A 23760-nucleotide genomic window follows, 5' to 3' on the forward strand; every position below is an offset into this window, starting at 1 on the left:
CATATCCCTTGACTCCGCTATCTTTAAGAGCTCTATCTAAATCTTTCTTGAAAGCATCCAGAGAATTGGCCTCCTCTGCCTTCTGAGTAGTGTTATTAGCCAGGGGAATCCTACAAGACCTATGCAAGAGAGAACTTGGTTGGGATGAAACTAAACAAACATCAATTGCTCATGAGTGGACAAGCTGACTTGAAGAATTTTGCCAATTGGAAGACTTCAAGAATACTAGATATTTGAAATCCTTGAATTTTGGTGAAGTTACTGGTGCGGACAGAGAAGAAGTCATCAGTTAATAACTCATCAGGGGTGATTGATAAGTTCATGACCTAAGGTAGAAGGAATGAGTTATTAACTTCAAACTTTCTGCATAATCACTCAAAGAGTTGACCTGCATGTGTATGTAATGAGAGCTGTATAACTCATCTCCTTCTACCTTAGGCCACAAACTTATCAATCATCCATTTGTGGACACTCTCTGGAGGTTCAAGATCCGTATGCTCCAAGACCACCGGACCAAATGTGTAAATGTAGGAAGGGACTATGTTGAAAAATAAATGTGCTAGGTTTTCTAAAATTGACTCCTTCTACCTTAGGCCACAAACTTATCAATCATCCATTTGTGGACACTCTCTGGAGGTCCAAGATCCGTATGCTCCAAGACCACCGGACCAAATGTGTAAATGTAGGAAGGGACTATGTTGAAAAATAAATGTGCTAGGTTTTCTAAAATTGACTCCTTCTACCTTAGGCCACAAACATATCAATCACCCCTCGTAGTGACTTACCTATTTTTGTATGACACATGTCCACAGATGCACAGTGCTTTTATTATGTGAAAATCTAGGGTAGCTCCAGTGAAGTCGGTTTCTGTCCCTTGTATAGAGCTCATTGCTGCCATGATGGCAAGCTATATGGGCACATTGTGGAAGAAGGAGTTGTACAGGCAACTTCAGGACTCAGTTTTTTGGACTGATAGTACTTCTGTGCTGAAGTATATTAGAAATTAAACTTCCAGATTCCTACTCTTTGTCACTAACAGAATTTCAGAAATTCCTGAGGTCCTACAGGTATTGCAATGGAGATGTGTGAATACTTTAATCAACCCTGCAGATGGGGGCTCTACAGGATTGAAGATGAAGGCTTTTCTGAAAAGTAAGACCTGGGTGTCAGGACCTAAATACCTTCAATGGCCTGAAAGTGAATGGTCTGTGAAGCCCAAAGGTTTTGAAGGATTTCTGCTAGATGATCCAGAAGTCAAGGAGATTGTTACAATGAAAATCATGCAGATAAAAGAAGAGTTGGATGCAGTAACATGTATTATCCATCACTTCTCATCTTGGACCCATTTGAAAAAGATAGTAACTTGGATTCCTAGGTTTAAGAATGTGCTCTTATTTCTTAGTTTGAAAATGAAACAATTGAATATTGTTTACTTGAAGTCTGACTTGGGTGAAAAACAACAAAGGTATTCTTTGGAGAGAGAGATGGAAAAAACCAAAGGTTAGATTGGCCAAGATTGTCTCTCAGTGGAGGAACTCAGACTTGGAGATCACTGATTTTTGTAAAGGAAGAGATTTCCAGATAAATTCTTGAGTTTGCGGAGGGAAGAAAGTGTGAAGTGATGCAGCCATATTTTGAAGCTTAACCCAGTACTTGGAGATAATGTCTTGATAGCAGGTCATGATAGAAGAGTCTAAACATCCTGTTATACTGGTGAAGGATTGTCATATCTCAAATCTCATTCTGAGGCACGTACATCAAGAGGTGGGACATGGTGGCCGTAACCACACGTTATCCAGGTTGTGGCAAGAATACTGGATTCCCTCTGCTAGTACAGCTATTAGAAGAATCCTGACTAAGTGTGTTGCTGTCAACAGTTGCACACAGCTCGAAGATGCCAGCACATGGCAGTTCTACTCCTGGACAGGTTCTCTCCAGATGAACCCATGTTGGATTAGACAACTATGGACCTTTTGAGATGAAGAGCAGAAAGAATACAGTGAAGAGATTTGCGGTCACATTTACCTGTCTAGCTATTTGGGCTGTTCACATTGAAATGGCATCTTCTTTATACACAGATTCCTTAGTTAATGCACTTCAATGTTTTATGGCAAGATGAGGACAAATTCGTGAACTGCGCCCTGATAATGCAACAAAGTTGGCTGGAGCTGAATGTGAGGAGAGAAGCCGTTAGGAAGTGAAATCATTCGAGGTTTCCAGAAAGAAGAGGATTTGTAGGCAGACACACGTCGTGACCAAGATCAGCTGGTTGGATCAACTTATAACAGTAGTTTGTAACTGGGGACTGACGGATGTCATTTCTCTTGCTGACCACTTAATTACACTTGGGTATGCTTAAGTTACATCGCTTCAAGATTGTATGTTCACTAATTACTAAAAAAGGATTGAACACATACCTTCAACTTTTGGAACAATCATTAACAGAGCTAAGGGCACGTCATGCAAATATAACAAATCTGTGGGGGTCACTGGCAGCAGCAATTGGTTTGGTTTGAAAGAGGTGGCTACAGAAAGCACTGAACCAGACATTCTCTGGGCAGACTGTTTCTTATTGAGCAAGACCAGCAGAAGCTAGTGGGAAGTAGAATTGTCAAGTGGTGCTTATTGGTTCATTTCCCATTGTTGGAAAATGATCATAACCCTTGCTGACTTTTGGAATGTGGAATAAATGTGATTGAGGAATATGGAAAGGACGAAAAGGGAAATCAAGACTGTTATAGAAGTACTATCAGAGAGCAATGACTGATGACATTATGGCAGGTGTCAGCTCCATTGTCCTTTCCAGTAGATCTTTCAAATTGAATTCAAATTCTGAGCCTGCCTCCATGAGATCTGAATTAATATCCTCTGGAAAACAACTCTAAACTCTGAATGTTCAAGGTGGTGGGCATTCAGAGGTACTGCCTGAGCTGATTGCATGTTCATCTTCCTTGGTTTCATCTGTGTCTCTGTGTCCCTAGAGAAGGAGCACAGTGTCCATAGGTACAATGGGGGTTTTCCAGGACCAATGGGCACCACAGAGGCTTGAATAGGTTCTAGATAGCAATGATAGCTATCAACTTACATCCCCAAGTAGATGTAAGCTGAAGTCTTTATGCTGCGGTTCAGATGACAATCAGGTGCCTCAATCAAGGAGCCCGGTAGAACATGGGGAAATGGGAATTAAAAGAAAATGAGGAGTCAATGGACCGGACTGTGACACTGTATCGTGAAGTACTGCAATATTGCACTAATGTGATCCTGTAATCACTAAATAAACCTTTGGAAATGAGAAAGGAATCTCTGAATGTTACTATGATTAGTTTTCGCAGTCACTATCCACTCTCTCAGCCTGTAAAGACTAAAGCAAAGCTAGAATAGGCAGAAAATGCTGGAAACAATGCTGAAGATTGTTTAAAAGTCGACATGAAAACTTAACTCTGTTTCTCTCTCCACAGATTCCATCTGACCTGAATATTTCCGGCATTTTTCCATTTTGATTTTAAATTTCCACAGATGTACCATGAATTTCTACAGATCTACCATGGAGACCATTCTAACTGGTTGCGCCACAAACTGATACAGAGGGGTCACTGCACAGGATCGGAGTAAATTGCAAACTCAGCCAGCTCCACCATGGGCACTAGCCTCTCCAGCATTAAAGGCATCCTCAAAGGTTGATGCCTCAAAAAGACTGCATCCATTTTCTCATTGCTACCATCAAGGAGGAGGTACAGGAGCCTGAAGGCACACCCAATGTTTGAGGAACAGCTTCTTCCCCTCTACCATCAGATTTCTGAAAGGACAGTGAACCCATGACCACTACTTCACTCTTTTTTTCTTTTAGTTGCTCTCTTTTCACACTATTAATTTAATTTATTTTTAAAACAAGTTTCTTTTTGTAATTTATAGCTTTTTTATTATTATGTATTGCAAAACAACAAATTTTACAACATATGCCTGATTCTGATCTGCCATTAATATTCTGGCATTAAAGATCTTAAGTATACATTGTGTCCAAATAAGGAAACAGAGCTAGTGTTTTGAAAAAGGAAATGTAACAACATACCATAATTATAAAATACTACCTTACCAGTGGCTTTATCACTGCCTTCCTGTGATCTCAACTTTAGTAGCTGTGGGTTACTCTTGAGGGAAATTAGGCACATACTGTCATAGGGAGAATAATTTATCTGTGCAAGATCCCAGAGGTGGGAACCTTCCTAGTCCAGATGCCTCAATAGTGACCTGGATAATAGTACTTACCACTAGTTTCTTCACCTTGAAATTTATTTGACGTATCTCTGCAAAATTCACATTTTCATATATTTTATTCACTGCCATTATATAGGTCGAAATCTGAAGGAAAGCAAAAAAGTGAAGGCTGGATTGAACATTTTTCATCAGCAATATCTTTCTTCAGAGATATTTCATATTGTGGTTACCAGTGACTGGGGTGATTGACTAGTGCCAATGTTAATTCCACTGGGGCCAGTTAATCATGTGACTAGCATGAACCTATGCAGCTTGAATAGTATATTCCATCTGATGTTCAGGGATGAACAAAATCTCTGCACACATCAGTTCAGGTATAACTTACTAAAGTGAAAATGTCATAATGTAAGTTTTGATTCGGTCACTGACCAAAGAATGGAATGGATTGGAAAGGGAATAGAATGGAATAGGAAGGAAGGGAAGGCAAATGAAATGTAATCATGGAATGGAATTTAATAGAATGAATGGAAGTGAATGGAATGGAAAGCAGCCTCCAGCATCTCTAGACACTATCCTAATCTCCCCCTCAATGTTTGCTGCTCTCGTACTGTCTTGACTCCTGCAGCTTAACCACCATCACTTTTGTTGACAAAAACAGCTACAAGACTTCAAATAAAGAAGTTCTTTAGATGGGATAGATCCCACCCTAAGCCACAGACAATGGTTTTATTGAGCCAAATGCAAATAGACCTATCTCTGGAGCTACATTATGCATTGTCTACCATATCCAGAGCCTTGAGCATCACAGGTAGTGCAAGATCTAAAGTTTGGATTTCCTATGCAGAAAGATGCTGAGGTGGATAAATGCCTTTGGACCAGGAATGAACGTCAGTGAATGAATGTGAAGGAATGTCAGCTCTGAGTTACTACTGCAGATTAGCAGAGCTTCTAACATCTGGATTTAATGAGACAACACATAACCCATGTTCCACTCTGGTACCATCAATTGATTTGTCAAAAACAAACAGCACCGTGATAGGCAACTATCACATTGAGGGACAGTTGTTCAGTCCCTGGCTCTCTGCTATTCCTTCTCTCATGTCAGAATGCAGTTTGTTCCTTCTCAGCTTGTGCTGAGAAATGCATCAGCCTGTGTTATGCATACTTCAGGAGGGACTGACACACTCAGTACCCTCACCCAACTTACTTCAATCAAACTGTAAGGTAGCATTCACTTCCACTGAACAAAACAACTCTAAAACCATCTCCTATCTAAACTAGAGACACAGGAGACTGTAGTTGATGGAATCTGGAGCCACACACAATTTGCTGGAGGAACACAATGGGCTGAGCAGCATTTCTGTGGGAGGAGAAAGTGTTGATGTTTCAGGTACTGGCACACCATTTCAACACAAAATATTAACAATCCCTTTCTTCCCACAGATGTTACTCGACACCCCCCCCCCCCCCCACAGCAGATTGTCTGTTGCACCAATCCAATCTTCACTCTGAAACAATCATCTTTCTAAACTAATATTTACTCTAAAATAATGCAACAAAAATAATTCTCATTGTATAGTATCTTTTGCTGTATGCCTGGACCTTATGTCTGTGGGGTAGTTATTGAATCTATAATTAATGGAGCAGTTGGGAATCTGAGATGATGAGGAGCGACTGGGACCTAAAGACTCTCCAATGCTGGTGCCCAGCTAACCTCCACTCTGGGCTGAAATGTGACACAGGAGACAAGCCATAACCTGGTTACCCTGGAACTGAGACCTTTCCTCTACCAGCACCAGAGTGGTGAAGGCAGCAAAGGGAACGAGGGAGCCCACAGTCTGCCACTGGGATAGAACATAGTTCAGTACACCACAATGGTGTGCTGACCCTCAAACCCTGCCTCCCATATATCCCCCCACCTTAAATTCTTCCATATACCTGTCTAGTAGTCTCTTAAATTTCACTAGTGTATCTGCCTCCATCAATGACTCAGGCAGTGCATTCCACGCACCAACCACTCTCTGAGTAAAAAACCTTCCTCTAATATCCCCCTTGAACTTCCCACCCCTTACCTTAAAGCCATGTCCTCTTGTACTGAGCAGTGGTGCCCTGGGGAAGGGGCGCTGGCTGTCCACTCTATCTATTCCTCTTAATGTTTGGCAAGCACCAGGGGTGGCATTGTTTGGGGTGGAGGTAAATCAACTGGATCTCGACACCAGGGCTGAGTATCAGGGCATTTATAGTCAGTGACTGGTGGGGGGGGGGATATCATGGTTAAGGGTGGGGAAGGATAGCATGGTGGGGAAGGTGGAGTCACAGGGGATGGAAAAGGATGGAGACACATGGCATGGGGAGGGTTGGGATAGCAATGAAGATGGTGGACTGTGTGGAGTCATAACTGGGGAAGGGGAAGGATGGGGACAGAATGGGTGGGGAGGGTGGGGATACAGCTGGGGCAGAAAGCCAATGATAAAATGTCCATGTGCTGTGTATAGTACATCGTGTGTAGATGAGGACACTGAGTAGCCTACTGGCTCCTTGAATTGTTCTGTCCTGACATTCACTCCATCTCCCTTTACTTCAATCCCAACATCTAGAATATATTCAATGTTTGAAGGTCGTTCAATGGGGAAAGGGTGAATGGGGGTCGGAGAGAGAATTCTGAAGAGTCACTACCCACCTGAGGAAAAAATCCTCTTCCTCTCTTGAAAAGGTTCTGGTTCTACCCCTGGTTCTGGATACAACCCCCCCTCCGCAACCCAGGGGAAACCTCCTGTCAGTATCCACCCTTCAATCTCCCTTGGGAACTTGTCTTGCAATAAAACCTGGTCTTCTAAACTTCGATCATTGTAGATGATGGCTTCATGCATCTCAGGAACCAACCAGTGAACGCTGCCTCCACTACATTTCCAATGCATGGATACCCTGCCTCCACTACATTTCCAATGCATGGATACCCTGCCTCCACTACATTTCCAATGCATGGATACCCTGCCTCCACTACATTTCCAATGCATGGATACCCTGCCTCCACTACATTTCCAATGCATGGATACCCTGCCTCCACTACATTTCCAATGCATGGATACCCTGCCTCCACTACATTTCCAATGCATGGATACCCTGCCTCCGTTAGACAAGATGGGAGGCTGATAATCAGATGAAGGAAGTGCCTCCCACTGCTGTAGCCTGAGCTCTAGTTTCTAAGGCTGGAGTTGGTGTGGTACATCTCGATACCGAGGACTTGCTTGTGTTACGCCTGTGCCCCAACTCTGAGGGGCCGAAGGGTACAAAGTAGCCCCCTCCTTTTTGAGAATCGCAAGATCGCTATTAGTTCAGGTCAGGAGACCCAGGAAATGAGAGAGAGACACGCAGAATCCACAAGGGGTTTGGAATGTCCTGGCCCCTCAGTGATACAAAGCCACGGGAAATGGCCATTGTCTCTTGGAGACGGAATTGTGTATTGAGTACTGTGCTATTCATCGAAGCCCTCAGGGAATGACCAATAGTGGGCTGGTTGAGGGATGGCCTCATCCCAACCTGATTGACATCTGAGACCCCGTGAGTAAGGATAAAAGAGGGTCTGGGGAACAACCCCTTTAGACGCACCAGGAGAAACGCTAGAAATCCCGTGACAGCGTTTAATAGCGACAGCCAGTGGAGGGCTCACGTGTGTCCTTTCCCGTTGCCGGGATTGGGGCCTTACCACGGAAGAATGGCTTTAGCTAAAAGGAGAAACCACCACCAACGAAATTTCGAAGGATCGACATCATAAAAAGGAAAAGACTGGCAAGTTCTAAAAATCCGTCTCTCTTTCCAACCAAAGGCTGCAGCCTGCATGAACTAAAGTGACTTTTATATTTCCATCGGACAATACATTATCCCCTAGACAACGATAGAGCTATTTCTTATTGATTATTATTATACCCGCGCTTTTAGATTTAGTATTGACTACGTATATTATCTGTATGTTTGCATTGATATTATTTTCGTGTATTTTTACCAATAAATACTGTTAAAAATAGTACCATCAGACTTCAACGGACCTCTCTATCTTTGCTGGTAAGTGACCCAGTTACGGGGTACGTAACACTTGACACCAGGTCAGTAGGCGGTCACATTGCAGCTGAAGTATGCAAACTGAGGGATGGGGTCAGCCAGATGGACTGAGGATGGGATGGTCCTTGGAGCCAGCACAGTCACAATGATAATTTCCCTTTAGGATGTTTGGGGTGGGTGGGGAAGAGGAGGGATGGGATTGACCAAGAATATCCTGAAGGGAGAGGTGAAGAACAAGGTGTGGTCACATCGGGTCCAAAGACATGGGTGTAAATGGGGCTTTGGTGTTCCCCTGATGCAGACAAGGAACTGACTGTTGACCAGGGAGGGTAAGTCAGGACAACACACAATAGTCGCCATTGAGGGACCAGCAGTCGAAAGGGAGAGCAGCTTCAAATTTCTAGACATCAACATCCCAAAGGATCTGTCCTGAGCCCAATCACAAAGAAATCATACAAGTGGCTCCACTTCATTGGGAGCTTGAGAATACTTAGTACATCATCAAGGTCACTTATAAACTTCTGCAGATGTACGGTGAGAATATTCTAAATGGTTCCATCACTGCCTGATACGGAATCTCCTAGAGTCAGCATCTCAGGCTGAGAGGGTGCAGACTCAGCCACCTCTGTTACGACAGGCACCCAAACGTGCCAGTTTCCAGGGTTTAGACACTCTAACTCTCCGGAATATGGATTTTTAAAGATTCAGGCCACCCCGCTAATTGGCAGCCATGTTTTGGGGGCAGGATTTAATATTTAAAGAGCACCTTAACTGAGGTTTGGTGCTCAATCAACAGTTTGTTTTGGATTCCCATCTACCATTTAGTTTAGAACGCTGTCGTTGTTTCAGTTCTGTATCGTGCCTTGATTCTAGTCTCAGATACTTCAGCACGGGTCCGGAACATCCTCACCGAGATCCCTCATCACACAAACTTCCCAACCATCCTCACCGAGATCCCTCATCACACAAACATCCCAATCATCCTCGCCAAGGTCCCTCATCACACAAACATCCCAATCATCCTCGCCGAGGTCCCTCATCACACAAACTTCCCAATCATCCTCGCCGAGGTCCCTCATCACACAAACTTCCCAACCATCCTCGCCAAGGTCCCTCATCACACAAACTTCCCAACCATCCTCGCCGAGATCCCTCATCACACAAACTTCCCAATCATCCTCGCCGAGATCCCTCATCACACAAACTTCCCAATCATCCTCGCGGAGATCCCTCATCAAACAAAATTCCCAACCATCCTCGCCGAGATCCCTCATCACACAAACTTCCCAATCATCCTCGCCGAGATCCCTCATCACACAAACTTCCCAACCATCCTCGCCGAGGTCTCTAATCACACAAACATCCCAATCATCCTCGCCGAGGTCTCTAATCACACAAACTTCCCAATCATACTCGCCGAGATCCCTCATCACACAAACTTCCCAACCATCCTCGCCGAAGTCTCTAATCACACAAACTTCCCAATCATCCTCGCCGAGGTCTCTAATCACACAAACTTCCCAACCATCCTCGCCGAGGTCCCTCATCACACAAACTTCCCAACCATCCTCGCCGAGGTCTCTAATCACACAAACTTCCAAACCATCCTCGCCGAGGTCCCTCATCACACAAACTTCCCAATCATCCTCGCCGAGGTCCCTCATCACACAAACTTCCCAATCATCCTGGCCGAGTTCCCACATCACACAAACTTCCCAACCATCCTCGCCGAGGTCCCTCATCACACAAACTTCCCAACCATCCTCACCGAGATCCCTCATCACACAAACATCCCAATCATCCTCGCCAAGGTCCCTCATCACACAAACATCCCAATCATCCTCGCCGAGGTCCCTCATCACACAAACTTCCCAATCAACCTCGCCGAGGTCCCTCATCACACAAACTTCCCAATCACCCTCGCCGAGGTCCCTCATCACACAAACTTCCCAACCATCCTCGCCAAGGTCCCTCATCACACAAACTTCCCAACCATCCTCGCCGAGATCCCTCATCACACAAACTTCCCAATCATCCTCGCCGAGATCCCTCATCACACAAACTTCCCAATCATCCTCGCGGAGATCCCCCATCACACAAAATTCCCAACCATCCTCGCCGAGATCCCTCATCACACAAACTTCCCAATCATCCTCGCCGAGATCCCTCATCACACAAACTTCCCAACCATCCTCGCCGAGGTCTCTAATCACACAAACATCCCAATCATCCTCGCTGAGGTCTCTAATCACACAAACTTCCCAATCATACTCGCCGAGATCCCTCAACACACAAACATCCCAATCATCCTCGTCGAGATCCCTCATCACACAAACTTCCCAACAATCCTTGCGGAGGTCTCTAATCACACAAACTTCCCAATCATCCTCGGCGAGGTCCCTCATCACACAAACATAGCAATCATCCTCGCCGAGATCCCTCATCACACAAACTTCCCAATCATCCTCACCGAGATCCCTCAACACACAAACTTCCCAACCATCCTCGCCGAGATCCCTCATCACACAAACATCCCGATCATTCTCGCCGAGATCCCTCATCACACAAACTTCCCGATCATTCTCGCCGAGGTCCCTCATCACACAAACTTCCCAACCATCCTCGCCGAGGTCCCTCTTCACACAAACTTCCCAACCATCCCCGCCGAGGTCCCTCATCACACAAATTTCCCAACCAACCTCGCCGAGGTCTCCAATCACACAAACTTCCCAATCATCCTCGCCGAGTTCCCACATCACACAAACTTCCCAACCATCCTCGCCGAGGTCTCTAATCACACAAATTTCCCAACCATCCTCGCCGACATCCCTCATCACACAAACTTCCCAATCATCCTCGCCGAGATCCCTCATCACACAAACTTCCCAACCATCCTCGCCGAGGTCTCTAATCACACAAACTTCCCAATCATCCTCGCCGAGGTCTCTAATCACACAAACTTCCCAATCATCCTCGCCGAGATCCCTCATCACACAAACTTCCCAATCATCCTCGCCGAGATCCCTCAACACACAAACATCCCAATCATCCTCGTCGAGATCCCTCATCACACAAACTTCCCAACCATCCTCGCCGAGGTCCCTCATCACACAAACATCCCAACCATCCTCGCCGAAATCCCTCATCACACAAACTTCCCAATCATTCTCGCCGAGAACCCTCATCACACAAGCTTCCCAACCATCCTCGCCGAGGTCCCTCATCACACAAACTTCCCAACCATCCTCGCCGAAGTCTCTAATCACACAAACTTCCCAATCATCCTCGCCGAGGTCCCTCATCACACAAACTTCCCAACCATCCTCGCCGAGGTCCCTCATCACACAAACTTCCCAACCATCCTCGCCGAGGTCTCTAATCACACAAACTTCCCAACCATCCTCGCCGAGGTCTCTAATCACACAAACTTCCCAATCATCCTCGCCGAGGTCCCTCATCACACAAACTTAGCAATCATCCTCGCCGAGATCCCTCATCACACAAACTTCCCAATCATCCTCACCGAGATCCCTCATCACACAAACTTCCCAACCATCCTCGCCGAGATCCCTCATCACACAAACTTCCCAATCATTCTCGCCGAGGTCCCTCATCACACAAACTTCCCAACCATCCTCGCCGAGTTCCCTCATCACACAAACTTCCCAACCATCCTCGCCGAGGTCCCACATCACACAAACTTCCCAACCATCCTCGCCGAGGTCCCACATCACACAAACTTCCCAACCATCCTCGCCGAGGTCTCTAATCACACAAACTTCCCAATCATCCTCGCTGAGTTCCCACATCACACAAACTTCCCAACCATCCTCGCCGAGGTCTCTAATCACACAAACTTCCCAACCATCCTCGCCGAGATCCCTCATCACACAAACTTCCCAATCATTCTCGCCGAGGTCCCTCATCACACAAAATTCCCAACCATCCTCGCCGAGGTCTGTAATCACACAAACTTCCCAACCATCCTCGCCGAGGTCCCACATCACACAAACTTCCCAACCATCCTTGCCGAGCTCCCTCATCACACAAACTTCCCAACGATCCTCGCCGAGGTCTCTAATCACACAAACTTCCCAAAAATCCTCGCCGAGGTCTCTAATCACACAAACTTCCCAATCATCCTCGCCGAGATTCCTCATCACACAAACGTCCCAATCATCCTCGCCGAGATCCCTCAACACTCAAACATCCCAATCATCCTCGTCGAGATCCCTCATCACACAAACTTCCCAACCATCCTCGCCGAGGTCCCTCATCACACAAACTTCCCAACCATCCTCGCCGAAGACTCTAATCACACAAACTTCCAAATCATCCTCGCCGAGGTCTCTAATCACACAAACTTCCCAACCATCCTCGCCGAGATCCCTCATCACACAAACTTCCCAACCATCCTCGCCGAGGTCTCTAATCACACAAACTTCCCAATCATCCTCGCCGAGTTCCCACATCACACAAACTTCCCAACCATCCTCGCCGAGGTCTCTAATCACACAAACTTCCCAACCATCCTCGCCGAGATACCTCATCACACAAACTTCCCAACCATCCTCGCCGAGATGCCTCATCACACAAACTTCCTAATCATCCTCGCCGAGACCCCACATCACACAAACTTCCCAATCATTCTCGCCGAGGTCCCACATCACACAAACTTCCCAATCATCCTCGTCAAGGTCACTCATCACACAAACTTCCCAACCATCCTCGCCGAGGTCTCTAATCACACAAACTTCCCAACCATCCTCACCAAGGTCTCTCCTCACATAAACTTCCCAACCATCCTCGCCGAAGTCCCTCATCACACAAACTTCCCAACCATCCTCGCCGAGGTCTCCAATCACACAAACTTCCCAACCATCCTCAGGGAGGTCTATCCTCACACAAACTTCCCAAACATTCTTGCCGAGGTCTCTCCTCACATAAACAACCCAATCATCCTCGCCGAGGTCCCTCATCACACAAACTTCCCAACAATGCTCGCCGAAGTCTCTAATCACACAAATATCCCAACCATCCTTGCCGAGGTCTCTATTACACACAAACTACCCAACCATCCTCGCCGAGGTCTCTAATCACACAAACTTCCCAACCATCCTCGCCGAGGTCCCACATCACACAAACTTCCCAACCATCCTGGCCGAGGTCTCTAATCACACAAACTTCCCAACCATCCTCGCCGAGGTCTCTCATCACACAAACGTCCCAACCATCCTCGCCGAGGTCTCTCATCACACAAACTTCCCAACCATCATTGCTGAGGTCTCTAATCACACAAACTTCCCAACCATCCTCGCCAAGGTCCCTCATCACACAAACTTCCCAACCATCCTCGCCGAGGTCTCTAATCACACAAACTTCCCAACCATCATCGCCGAGATCCCTCATCACACAAACTTCACAATCATCCTCGCCGAGATCCCTCATCACACAAACTTCCCAACCATCCTCGCCGAGGTCTCTAATCACACAAACTTCCCAACCATCCTCGCCGAGGTCTCTAATCACACAAACTTCCCAACCATCATTGCTGAGGTCTCTAATCACACAAACTTCCCAACCATCCTCGCCAAGGTCCCTCATCACACAAACTTCCCAACCATCCTCGCCGAGGTCTCTAATCACACAAACTTCCCAACCATCATCGCCGAGATCCCTCATCACACAAACTTCACAATCATCCTCGCCGAGATCCCTCATCACACAAACTTCCCAACCATCCTCGCCGAGGTCTCTAATCACACAAACTTCCCAATCATCCTCGCAGAGGTCTCTAAACACACAAACTTCCCAATCATCCTCGCCGAGATCCCTCATCACACAAACTTCCCAACTATCCTCGCCGAGGTCCCTCATCACACAAACTTTCCAACCATCCTCACCGAGGTCTCTAATCACACAAACTTCCCAACCATCCTCGCCAAGGTCCCTCATCACACAAACTTCCCAACCATCCTGACCGAGGTCTCTAATCACACAAACTTCCCAACCATCCGCGCCGAGGTCCCTCATCACACAAACTTCCCAACCATCCTCGCCGAGGTCTCTAATCACACAAACTTCCCAACCATCCACGCCGAGGTCCCTCATCACACAAACTTCCCAACCATCCTCACCGAGGTCTCTAATCACACAAACTTCCCAACCATCCTCGCCGAGGTCTCTAATCACACAAACTTCCAAACCATCCTCGCCGAGGTCCCTCATCACACAAACTTCCCAACCATCCTCGCCGAGGTCTCTAATCACACAAACTTCCAAACCATCCTCGCCGAGGTCCCTCATCACACAAACTTCCCAACCATCCTCGCCAAGGTCCCTCATCACACAAACTTCCCAACCATCCTCGCCGAGATCCCTCATCACACAAACTTCCCAATCATCCTAGCCGAGATCCCTCATCACACAAACTTCCCAATCATCCTCGCGGAGATCCCTCATCACACAAAATTCCCAACCATCCTCGCCGAGATCCCTCATCACACAAACTTCCCAATCATCCTCGCCGAGATCCCTCATCACACAAACTTCCCAACCATCCTCGCCGAGGTCTCTAATCACACAAACATCCCAATCATCCTCGCTGAGGTCTCTAATCACACAAACTTCCCAATCATACTCGCCGAGATCCCTCATCACACAAACTTCCCAATCATCCTCGCCGAGATCCCTCAACACACAAACATCCCAATCATCCTCGTCGAGATCCCTCATCACACAAACTTCCCAACCATCCTCGCCAAGGTCCCTCATCACACAAACTTCCCAACCATCCTCGCCGAGATCCCTCATCACACAAACTTCCCAATCATCCTCGCCGAGATCCCTCATCACACAAACTTCCCAATCATCCTCGCGGAGATCCCTCATCAAACAAAATTCCCAACCATCCTCGCCGAGATCCCTCATCACACAAACTTCCCAATCATCCTCGCCGAGATCCCTCATCACACAAACTTCCCAACCATCCTCGCCGAGGTCTCTAATCACACAAACATCCCAATCATCCTCGCCGAGGTCTCTAATCACACAAACTTCCCAATCATACTCGCCGAGATCCCTCATCACACAAACTTCCCAACCATCCTCGCCGAAGTCTCTAATCACACAAACTTCCCAATCATCCTCGCCGAGGTCTCTAATCACACAAACTTCCCAACCATCCTCGCCGAGGTCCCTCATCACACAAACTTCCCAACCATCCTCGCCGAGGTCTCTAATCACACAAACTTCCAAACCATCCTCGCCGAGGTCCCTCATCACACAAACTTCCCAATGATCCTCGCCGAGGTCCCTCATCACACAAACTTCCAAACCATCCTCGCCGAGGTCCCTCATCACACAAACTTCCCAATCATCCTGGCCGAGTTCCCACATCACACAAACTTCCCAACCATCCTCGCCGAGGTCCCTCATCACACAAACTTCCCAACCATCCTCACCGAGATCCCTCATCACACAAACATCCCAATCATCCTCGCCAAGGTCCCTCATCACACAAACATCCCAATCATCCTCGCCGAGGTCCCTCATCACACAAACTTCCCAATCAACCTCGCCGAGGTCCCTCATCACACAAACTTCCCAATCACCCTCGCCGAGGTCCCTCATCACACAAACTTCCCAACCATCCTCGCCAAGGTCCCTCATCACACAAACTTCCCAACCATCCTCGCCGAGATCCCTCATCACACAAACTTCCCAATCATCCTCGCCGAGATCCCTCATCACACAAACTTCCCAATCATCCTCGCGGAGATCCCCCATCACACAAAATTCCCAACCATCCTCGCCGAGATCCCTCATCACACAAACTTCCCAATCATCCTCGCCGAGATCCCTCATCACACAAACTTCCCAACCATCCTCGCCGAGGTCTCTAATCACACAAACATCCCAATCATCCTCGCTGAGGTCTCTAATCACACAAACTTCCCAATCATACTCGCCGAGATCCCTCAACACACAAACATCCCAATCATCCTCGTCGAGATCCCTCATCACACAAACTTCCCAACAATCCTTGCGGAGGTCTCTAATCACACAAACTTCCCAATCATCCTCGGCGAGGTCCCTCATCACACAAACATAGCAATCATCCTCGCCGAGATCTCTCATCACACAAACTTCCCAATCATCCTCACCGAGATCCCTCATCACACAAACTTCCCAACCATCCTCGCCGAGATCCCTCATCACACAAACATCCCGATCATTCTCGCCGAGATCCCTCATCACACAAACTTCCCGATCATTCTCGCCGAGGTCTCTAATCACACAAACTTCCCAATCATCCTCGCCGAGGTCTCTAATCACACAAACTTCCCAATCATCCTCGCCGAGATCCCTCATCACACAAACTTCCCAATCATCCTCGCCGAGATCCCTCAACACACAAACATCCCAATCATCCTCGTCGAGATCCCTCATCACACAAACTTCCCAACCATCCTCGCCGAGGTCCCTCATCACACAAACATCCCAACCATCCTCGCCGAAATCCCTCATCACACAAACTTCCCAATCATTCTCGCCGAGAACCCTCATCACACAAGCTTCCCAACCATCCTCGCCGAGGTCCCTCATCACACAAACTTCCCAACCATCCTCGCCGAAGTCTCTAATCACACAAACTTCCCAATCATCCTCGCCGAGGTCCCTCATCACACAAACTTCCCAACCATCCTCGCCGAGGTCCCTCATCACACAAACTTCCCAACCATCCTCGCCGAGGTCTCTAATCACACAAACTTCCCAACCATCCTCGCCGAGGTCTCTAATCACACAAACTTCCCAATCATCCTCGCCGAGGTCCCTCATCACACAAACTTAGCAATCATCCTCGCCGAGATCCCTCATCACACAAACTTCCCAATCATCCTCACCGAGATCCCTCATCACACAAACTTCCCAACCATCCTCGCCGAGATCCCTCATCACACAAACTTCCCAATCATTCTCGCCGAGGTCCCTCATCACACAAACTTCCCAACCATCCTCGCCGAGTTCCCTCATCACACAAACTTCCCAACCATCCTCGCCGAGGTCCCACATCACACAAACTTCCCAACCATCCTCGCCGAGGTCCCACATCACACAAACTTCCCAACCATCCTCGCCGAGGTCTCTAATCACACAAACTTCCCAATCATCCTCGCTGAGTTCCCACATCACACAAACTTCCCAACCATCCTCGCCGAGGTCTCTAATCACACAAACTTCCCAACCATCCTCGCCGAGATCCCTCATCACACAAACTTCCCAATCATTCTCGCCGAGGTCCCTCATCACACAAAATTCCCAACCATCCTCGCCGAGGTCTGTAATCACACAAACTTCCCAACCATCCTCGCCGAGGTCCCACATCACACAAACTTCCCAACCATCCTTGCCGAGCTCCCTCATCACACAAACTTCCCAACGATCCTCGCCGAGGTCTCTAATCACACAAACTTCCCAAAAATCCTCGCCGAGGTCTCTAATCACACAAACTTCCCAATCATCCTCGCCGAGATTCCTCATCACACAAACGTCCCAATCATCCTCGCCGAGATCCCTCAACACTCAAACATCCCAATCATCCTCGTCGAGATCCCTCATCACACAAACTTCCCAACCATCCTCGCCGAGGTCCCTCATCACACAAACTTCCCAACCATCCTCGCCGAAGACTCTAATCACACAAACGTCCAAATCATCCTCGCCGAGGTCTCTAATCACACAAACTTCCCAACCATCCTCGCCGAGATCCCTCATCACACAAACTTCCCAACCATCCTCGCCGAGGTCTCTAATCACACAAACTTCCCAATCATCCTCGCCGAGTTCCCACATCACACAAACTTCCCAACCATCCTCGCCGAGGTCTCTAATCACACAAACTTCCCAACCATCCTCGCCGAGATACCTCATCACACAAACTTCCCAACCATCCTCGCCGAGATGCCTCATCACACAAACTTCCTAATCATCCTCGCCGAGACCCCACATCACACAAACTTCCCAATCATTCTCGCCGAGGTCCCACATCACACAAACTTCCCAATCATCCTCGTCAAGGTCACTCATCACACAAACTTCCCAACCATCCTCGCCGAGGTCTCTAATCACACAAACTTCCCAACCATCCTCACCAAGGTCTCTCCTCACATAAACTTCCCAACCATCCTCGCCGAAGTCCCTCATCACACAAACTTCCCAACCATCCTCGCCGAGGTCTCCAATCACACAAACTTCCCAACCATCCTCAGGGAGGTCTATCCTCACACAAACTTCCCAAACATTCTTGCCGAGGTCTCTCCTCACATAAACAACCCAATCATCCTCGCCGAGGTCCCTCATCACACAAACTTCCCAACAATGCTCGCCGAAGTCTCTAATCACACAAATATCCCAACCATCCTTGCCGAGGTCTCTATTACACACAAACTACCCAACCATCCTCGCCGAGGTCTCTAATCACACAAACTTCCCAACCATCCTCGCCGAGGTCCCACATCACACAAACTTCCCAACCATCCTGGCCGAGGTCTCTAATCACACAAACTTCCCAACCATCCTCGCCGAGGTCTCTCATCACACAAACGTCCCAACCATCCTCGCCGAGGTCTCTCATCACACAAACTTCCCAACCATCATTGCTGAGGTCTCTAATCACACAAACTTCCCAACCATCCTCGCCAAGGTCCCTCATCACACAAACTTCCCAACCATCCTCGCCGAGGTCTCTAATCACACAAACTTCCCAACCATCATCGCCGAGATCCCTCATCACACAAACTTCACAATCATCCTCGCCGAGATCCCTCATCACACAAACTTCCCAACCATCCTCGCTGAGGTCTCTAATCACACAAACTTCCCAACCATCCTCGCCGAGGTCTCTAATCACACAAACTTCCCAACCATCATTGCTGAGGTCTCTAATCACACAAACTTCCCAACCATCCTCGCCAAGGTCCCTCATCACACAAACTTCCCAACCATCCTCGCCGAGGTCTCTAATCACACAAACTTCCCAACCATCATCGCCGAGATCCCTCATCACACAAACTTCACAATCATCCTCGCCGAGATCCCTCATCACACAAACTTCCCAACCATCCTCGCCGAGGTCTCTAATCACACAAACTTCCCAATCATCCTCGCAGAGGTCTCTAAACACACAAACTTCCCAATCATCCTCGCCGAGATCCCTCATCACACAAACTTCCCAACTATCCTCGCCGAGGTCCCTCATCACACAAACTTTCCAACCATCCTCACCGAGGTCTCTAATCACACAAACTTCCCAACCATCCTCGCCAAGGTCCCTCATCACACAAACTTCCCAACCATCCTGACCGAGGTCTCTAATCACACAAACTTCCCAACCATCCGCGCCGAGGTCCCTCATCACACAAACTTCCCAACCATCCTCGCCGAGGTCTCTAATCACACAAACTTCCCAACCATCCACGCCGAGGTCCCTCATCACACAAACTTCCCAACCATCCTCACCGAGGTCTCTAATCACACAAACTTCCCAACCATCCTCGCCGAGGTCTCTAATCACACAAACTTCCAAACCATCCTCGCCGAGGTCCCTCATCACACAAACTTCCCAACCATCCTCGCCGAGGTCTCTAATCACACAAACTTCCAAACCATCCTCGCCGAGGTCCCTCATCACACAAACTTCCCAACCATCCTCGCCAAGGTCCCTCATCACACAAACTTCCCAACCATCCTCGCCGAGATCCCTCATCACACAAACTTCCCAATCATCCTAGCCGAGATCCCTCATCACACAAACTTCCCAATCATCCTCGCGGAGATCCCTCATCACACAAAATTCCCAACCATCCTCGCCGAGATCCCTCATCACACAAACTTCCCAATCATCCTCGCCGAGATCCCTCATCACACAAACTTCCCAACCATCCTCGCCGAGGTCTCTAATCACACAAACATCCCAATCATCCTCGCTGAGGTCTCTAATCACACAAACTTCCCAATCATACTCGCCGAGATCCCTCATCACACAAACTTCCCAATCATCCTCGCCGAGATCCCTCAACACACAAACATCCCAATCATCCTCGTCGAGATCCCTCATCACACAAACTTCCCAACAATCCTTGCGGAGGTCTCTAATCACACAAACTTCCCAATCATCCTCGGCGAGGTCCCTCATCACACAAACTTAGCAATCATCCTCGCCGAGATCCCTCATCACACAAACTTCCCAATCATCCTCACCGAGATCCCTCATCACACAAACTTCCCAACCATCCTCGCCGAGATCCCTCATCACACAAACATCCCGATCATTCTCGCCGAGATCCCTCATCACACAAACTTCCCGATCATTCTCGCCGAGGTCCCTCATCACACAAACTTCCCAACCATCCTCGCCGAGGTCCCTCTTCACACAAACTTCCCAACCATCCCCGCCGAGGTCACTCATCACACAAATTTCCCAACCAACCTCGCCGAGGTCTCCAATCACACAAACTTCCCAATCATCCTCGCCGAGTTCCCACATCACACAAACTTCCCAACCATCCTCGCCGAGGTCTCTAATCACACAAATTTCCCAACCATCCTCGCCGACATCCCTCATCACACAAACTTCCCAATCATCCTCGCCGAGATCCCTCATCACACAAACTTCCCAACCATCCTCGCCGAGGTCTCTAATCACACAAACTTCCCAATCATCCTCGCCGAGGTCTCTAATCACACAAACTTCCCAATCATCCTCGCCGAGATCCCTCATCACACAAACTTCCCAATCATCCTCGCCGAGATCCCTCAACACACAAACATCCCAATCATCCTCGTCGAGATCCCTCATCACACAAACTTCCCAACCATCCTCGCCGAGGTCCCTCATCACACAAACATCCCAACCATCCTCGCCGAAATCCCTCATCACACAAACTTCCCAATCATTCTCGCCGAGGACCCTCATCACACAAGCTTCCCAACCATCCTCGCCGAGGTCCCTCATCACACAAACTTCCCAACCATCCTCGCCGAGGTCTCTAATCACACAAACTTCCCAACCATCCGCGCCGAGGTCCCTCATCACACAAACTTCCCAACCATCCTCACCGAGGTCTCTAATCACACAAACTTCCCAACCATCCTCGCCGAGGTCTCTAATCACACAAACTTCCAAACCATCCTCGCCGAGTTCCCTCATCACACAAACTTCCCAACCATCCTGACCGAGGTCTCTAATCACACAAACTTCCCAACCATTCGCGCCGAGGTCCCTCATCACACAAACTTCCCAACCATCCTCGCCGAGGTCTCTAATCACACAAACTTCCCAACCATCCATGCCGAGGTCCCTCATCACACTAACTTCCCAACCATCCTCACCGAGGTCTCTAATCACACAAACTTCCCAACCATCCTCGCCGAGGTCTCTAATCACACAAACTTCCAAACCATCCTCGCCGAGTTCCCTCAGCACACAAACTTCCCAATCATCCTCGCCGAGGTCCCTCATCACACAAACTTCCCAACCATCCTCGCCAAGGTCCCTCATCACACAAACTTCCCAACCATCCTCGCCGAGGTCCCTCATCACACAAACTTCCCAACCATCCTCACCGAGGTCTCCAATCACACAAACTTCCCAACCATCCTCGCCGAGGTCCCTCATCACACAAACTTCCCAACCATCCTCACCGAGGTCTCTAATCACACAAACTTCCCAACCATCCTCGCCGAGGTCTCTAATCACACAAACTTCCAAACCATCCTCGCCGAGTTCCGTCATCACACAAACTTCCCAACCATCCTGACCGAGGTCTCTAATCACACAAACTTCCCAACCATCCTCGCCGAGGTCCCTCATCACACAAACTTCCCAACCATCCTGACCGAGGTGTCTAATCACACAAACTTCCCAACCATCCTCGCCGAGGTCCCTCATCACACAAACTTCCCAACCATCCTCGCCGAGGTCTCTAATCACACAAACTTCCCAACTTTCCTCGCCGAGGTCCCTCATCACACAAACTTCCCAACCATCCTCACCGAGGTCTCTAATCACACAAACTTCCCAACCATCCTCGCCGAGGTCTCTAATCACACAAACTTCCAAACCATCCTCGCCGAGTTCCCTCATCACACAAACATCCCAACCATCCTGACCGAGATCTCTAATCACACAAACTTCCCAACCATCCTCGCCGAGGTCTCTAATCACACAAACTTCCAAACCATCCTCGCCGAGTTCCCTCATCACACAAACTTCCCAACCATCCTCGCCGAGGTCTCTCATCACACAAACGTCCCAACCATCCTCGCCGAGGTCTCTAATCACACAAACTTCCCAATCATCCTCGCAGAGGTCTCTAATCACACAAACTTCCCAATCGTCCTCGCCGAGATCCCTCATCACACAAACTTCCCAACCATCCTCGCCGAGGTCTCTAATCACACAAACATCCCAATCATCCTCGCTGAGGTCTCTAATCACACAAACTTCCCAATCATCCTCGCCGAGATCCCTCAACACACAAACATCCCAATCATCCTCGTCGAGATCCCTCATCACACAAACTTCCCAACAATCCTTGCGGAGGTCTCTAATCACACAAACTTCCCAATCATCCTCGGCGAGGTCCCTCATCACACAAACTTAGCAATCATCCTCGCCGAGATCCCTCATCACACAAACTTCCCAATCATCCTCACCGAGATCCCTCATCACACAAACTTCCCAACCATCCTCGCCGAGATCCCTCATCACACAAACATCCCGATCATTCTCGCCGAGATCCCTCATCACACAAACTTCCCGATCATTCTCGCCGAGGTCCCTCATCACACAAACTTCCCAACCATCCTCGCCGAGGTCCCTCTTCACACAAACTTCCCAACCATCCCCGCCGAGGTCCCTCATCACACAAATTTCCCAACCAACCTCGCCGAGGTCTCCAATCACACAAACTTCCCAATCATCCTCGCCGAGTTCCCACATCACACAAACTTCCCAACCATCCTCGCCGAGGTCTCTAATCACACAAATTTCCCAACCATCCTCGCCGACATCCCTCATCACACAAACTTCCCAATCATCCTCGCCGAGATCCCTCATCACACAAACTTCCCAACCATCCTCGCCGAGGTCTCTAATCACACAAACTTCCCAATCATCCTCGCCGAGGTCTCTAATCACACAAACTTCCCAATCATCCTCGCCGAGATCCCTCATCACACAAACTTCCCAATCATCCTCGCCGAGATCCCTCAACACACAAACATCCCAATCATCCTCGTCGAGATCCCTCATCACACAAACTTCCCAACCATCCTCGCCGAGGTCCCTCATCACACAAACATCCCAACCATCCTCGCCGAAATCCCTCATCACACAAACTTCCCAATCATTCTCGCCGAGGACCCTCATCACACAAGCTTCCCAACCATCCTCGCCGAGGTCCCTCATCACACAAACTTCCC

The 23760-nt window shown here is 48.3% G+C and overlaps 1 protein-coding gene across 3 annotated transcripts in view; it reads right to left on the reverse strand.

Moving 5' to 3' along the window:
* LOC140740048 (disintegrin and metalloproteinase domain-containing protein 10-like) overlaps positions 1 to 23760 on the reverse strand; it is a 710477-nt gene that overhangs the window by 537085 nt on the left and 149632 nt on the right. For all 3 annotated transcript variants that reach the window (XM_073068877.1, XM_073068876.1, XM_073068875.1), the window contains exon 7: positions 4267 to 4359. In XM_073068877.1, coding sequence (XP_072924978.1) covers positions 4267 to 4359 — 93 coding nt within the window. The remainder of the gene's footprint in view (positions 1 to 4266; positions 4360 to 23760) is intronic.

Source organism: Hemitrygon akajei, chromosome 16 (assembly GCF_048418815.1).
Source record: "Hemitrygon akajei chromosome 16, sHemAka1.3, whole genome shotgun sequence".
In the NCBI taxonomy this organism is placed as follows: Eukaryota; Metazoa; Chordata; class Chondrichthyes; order Myliobatiformes; family Dasyatidae; genus Hemitrygon; species Hemitrygon akajei.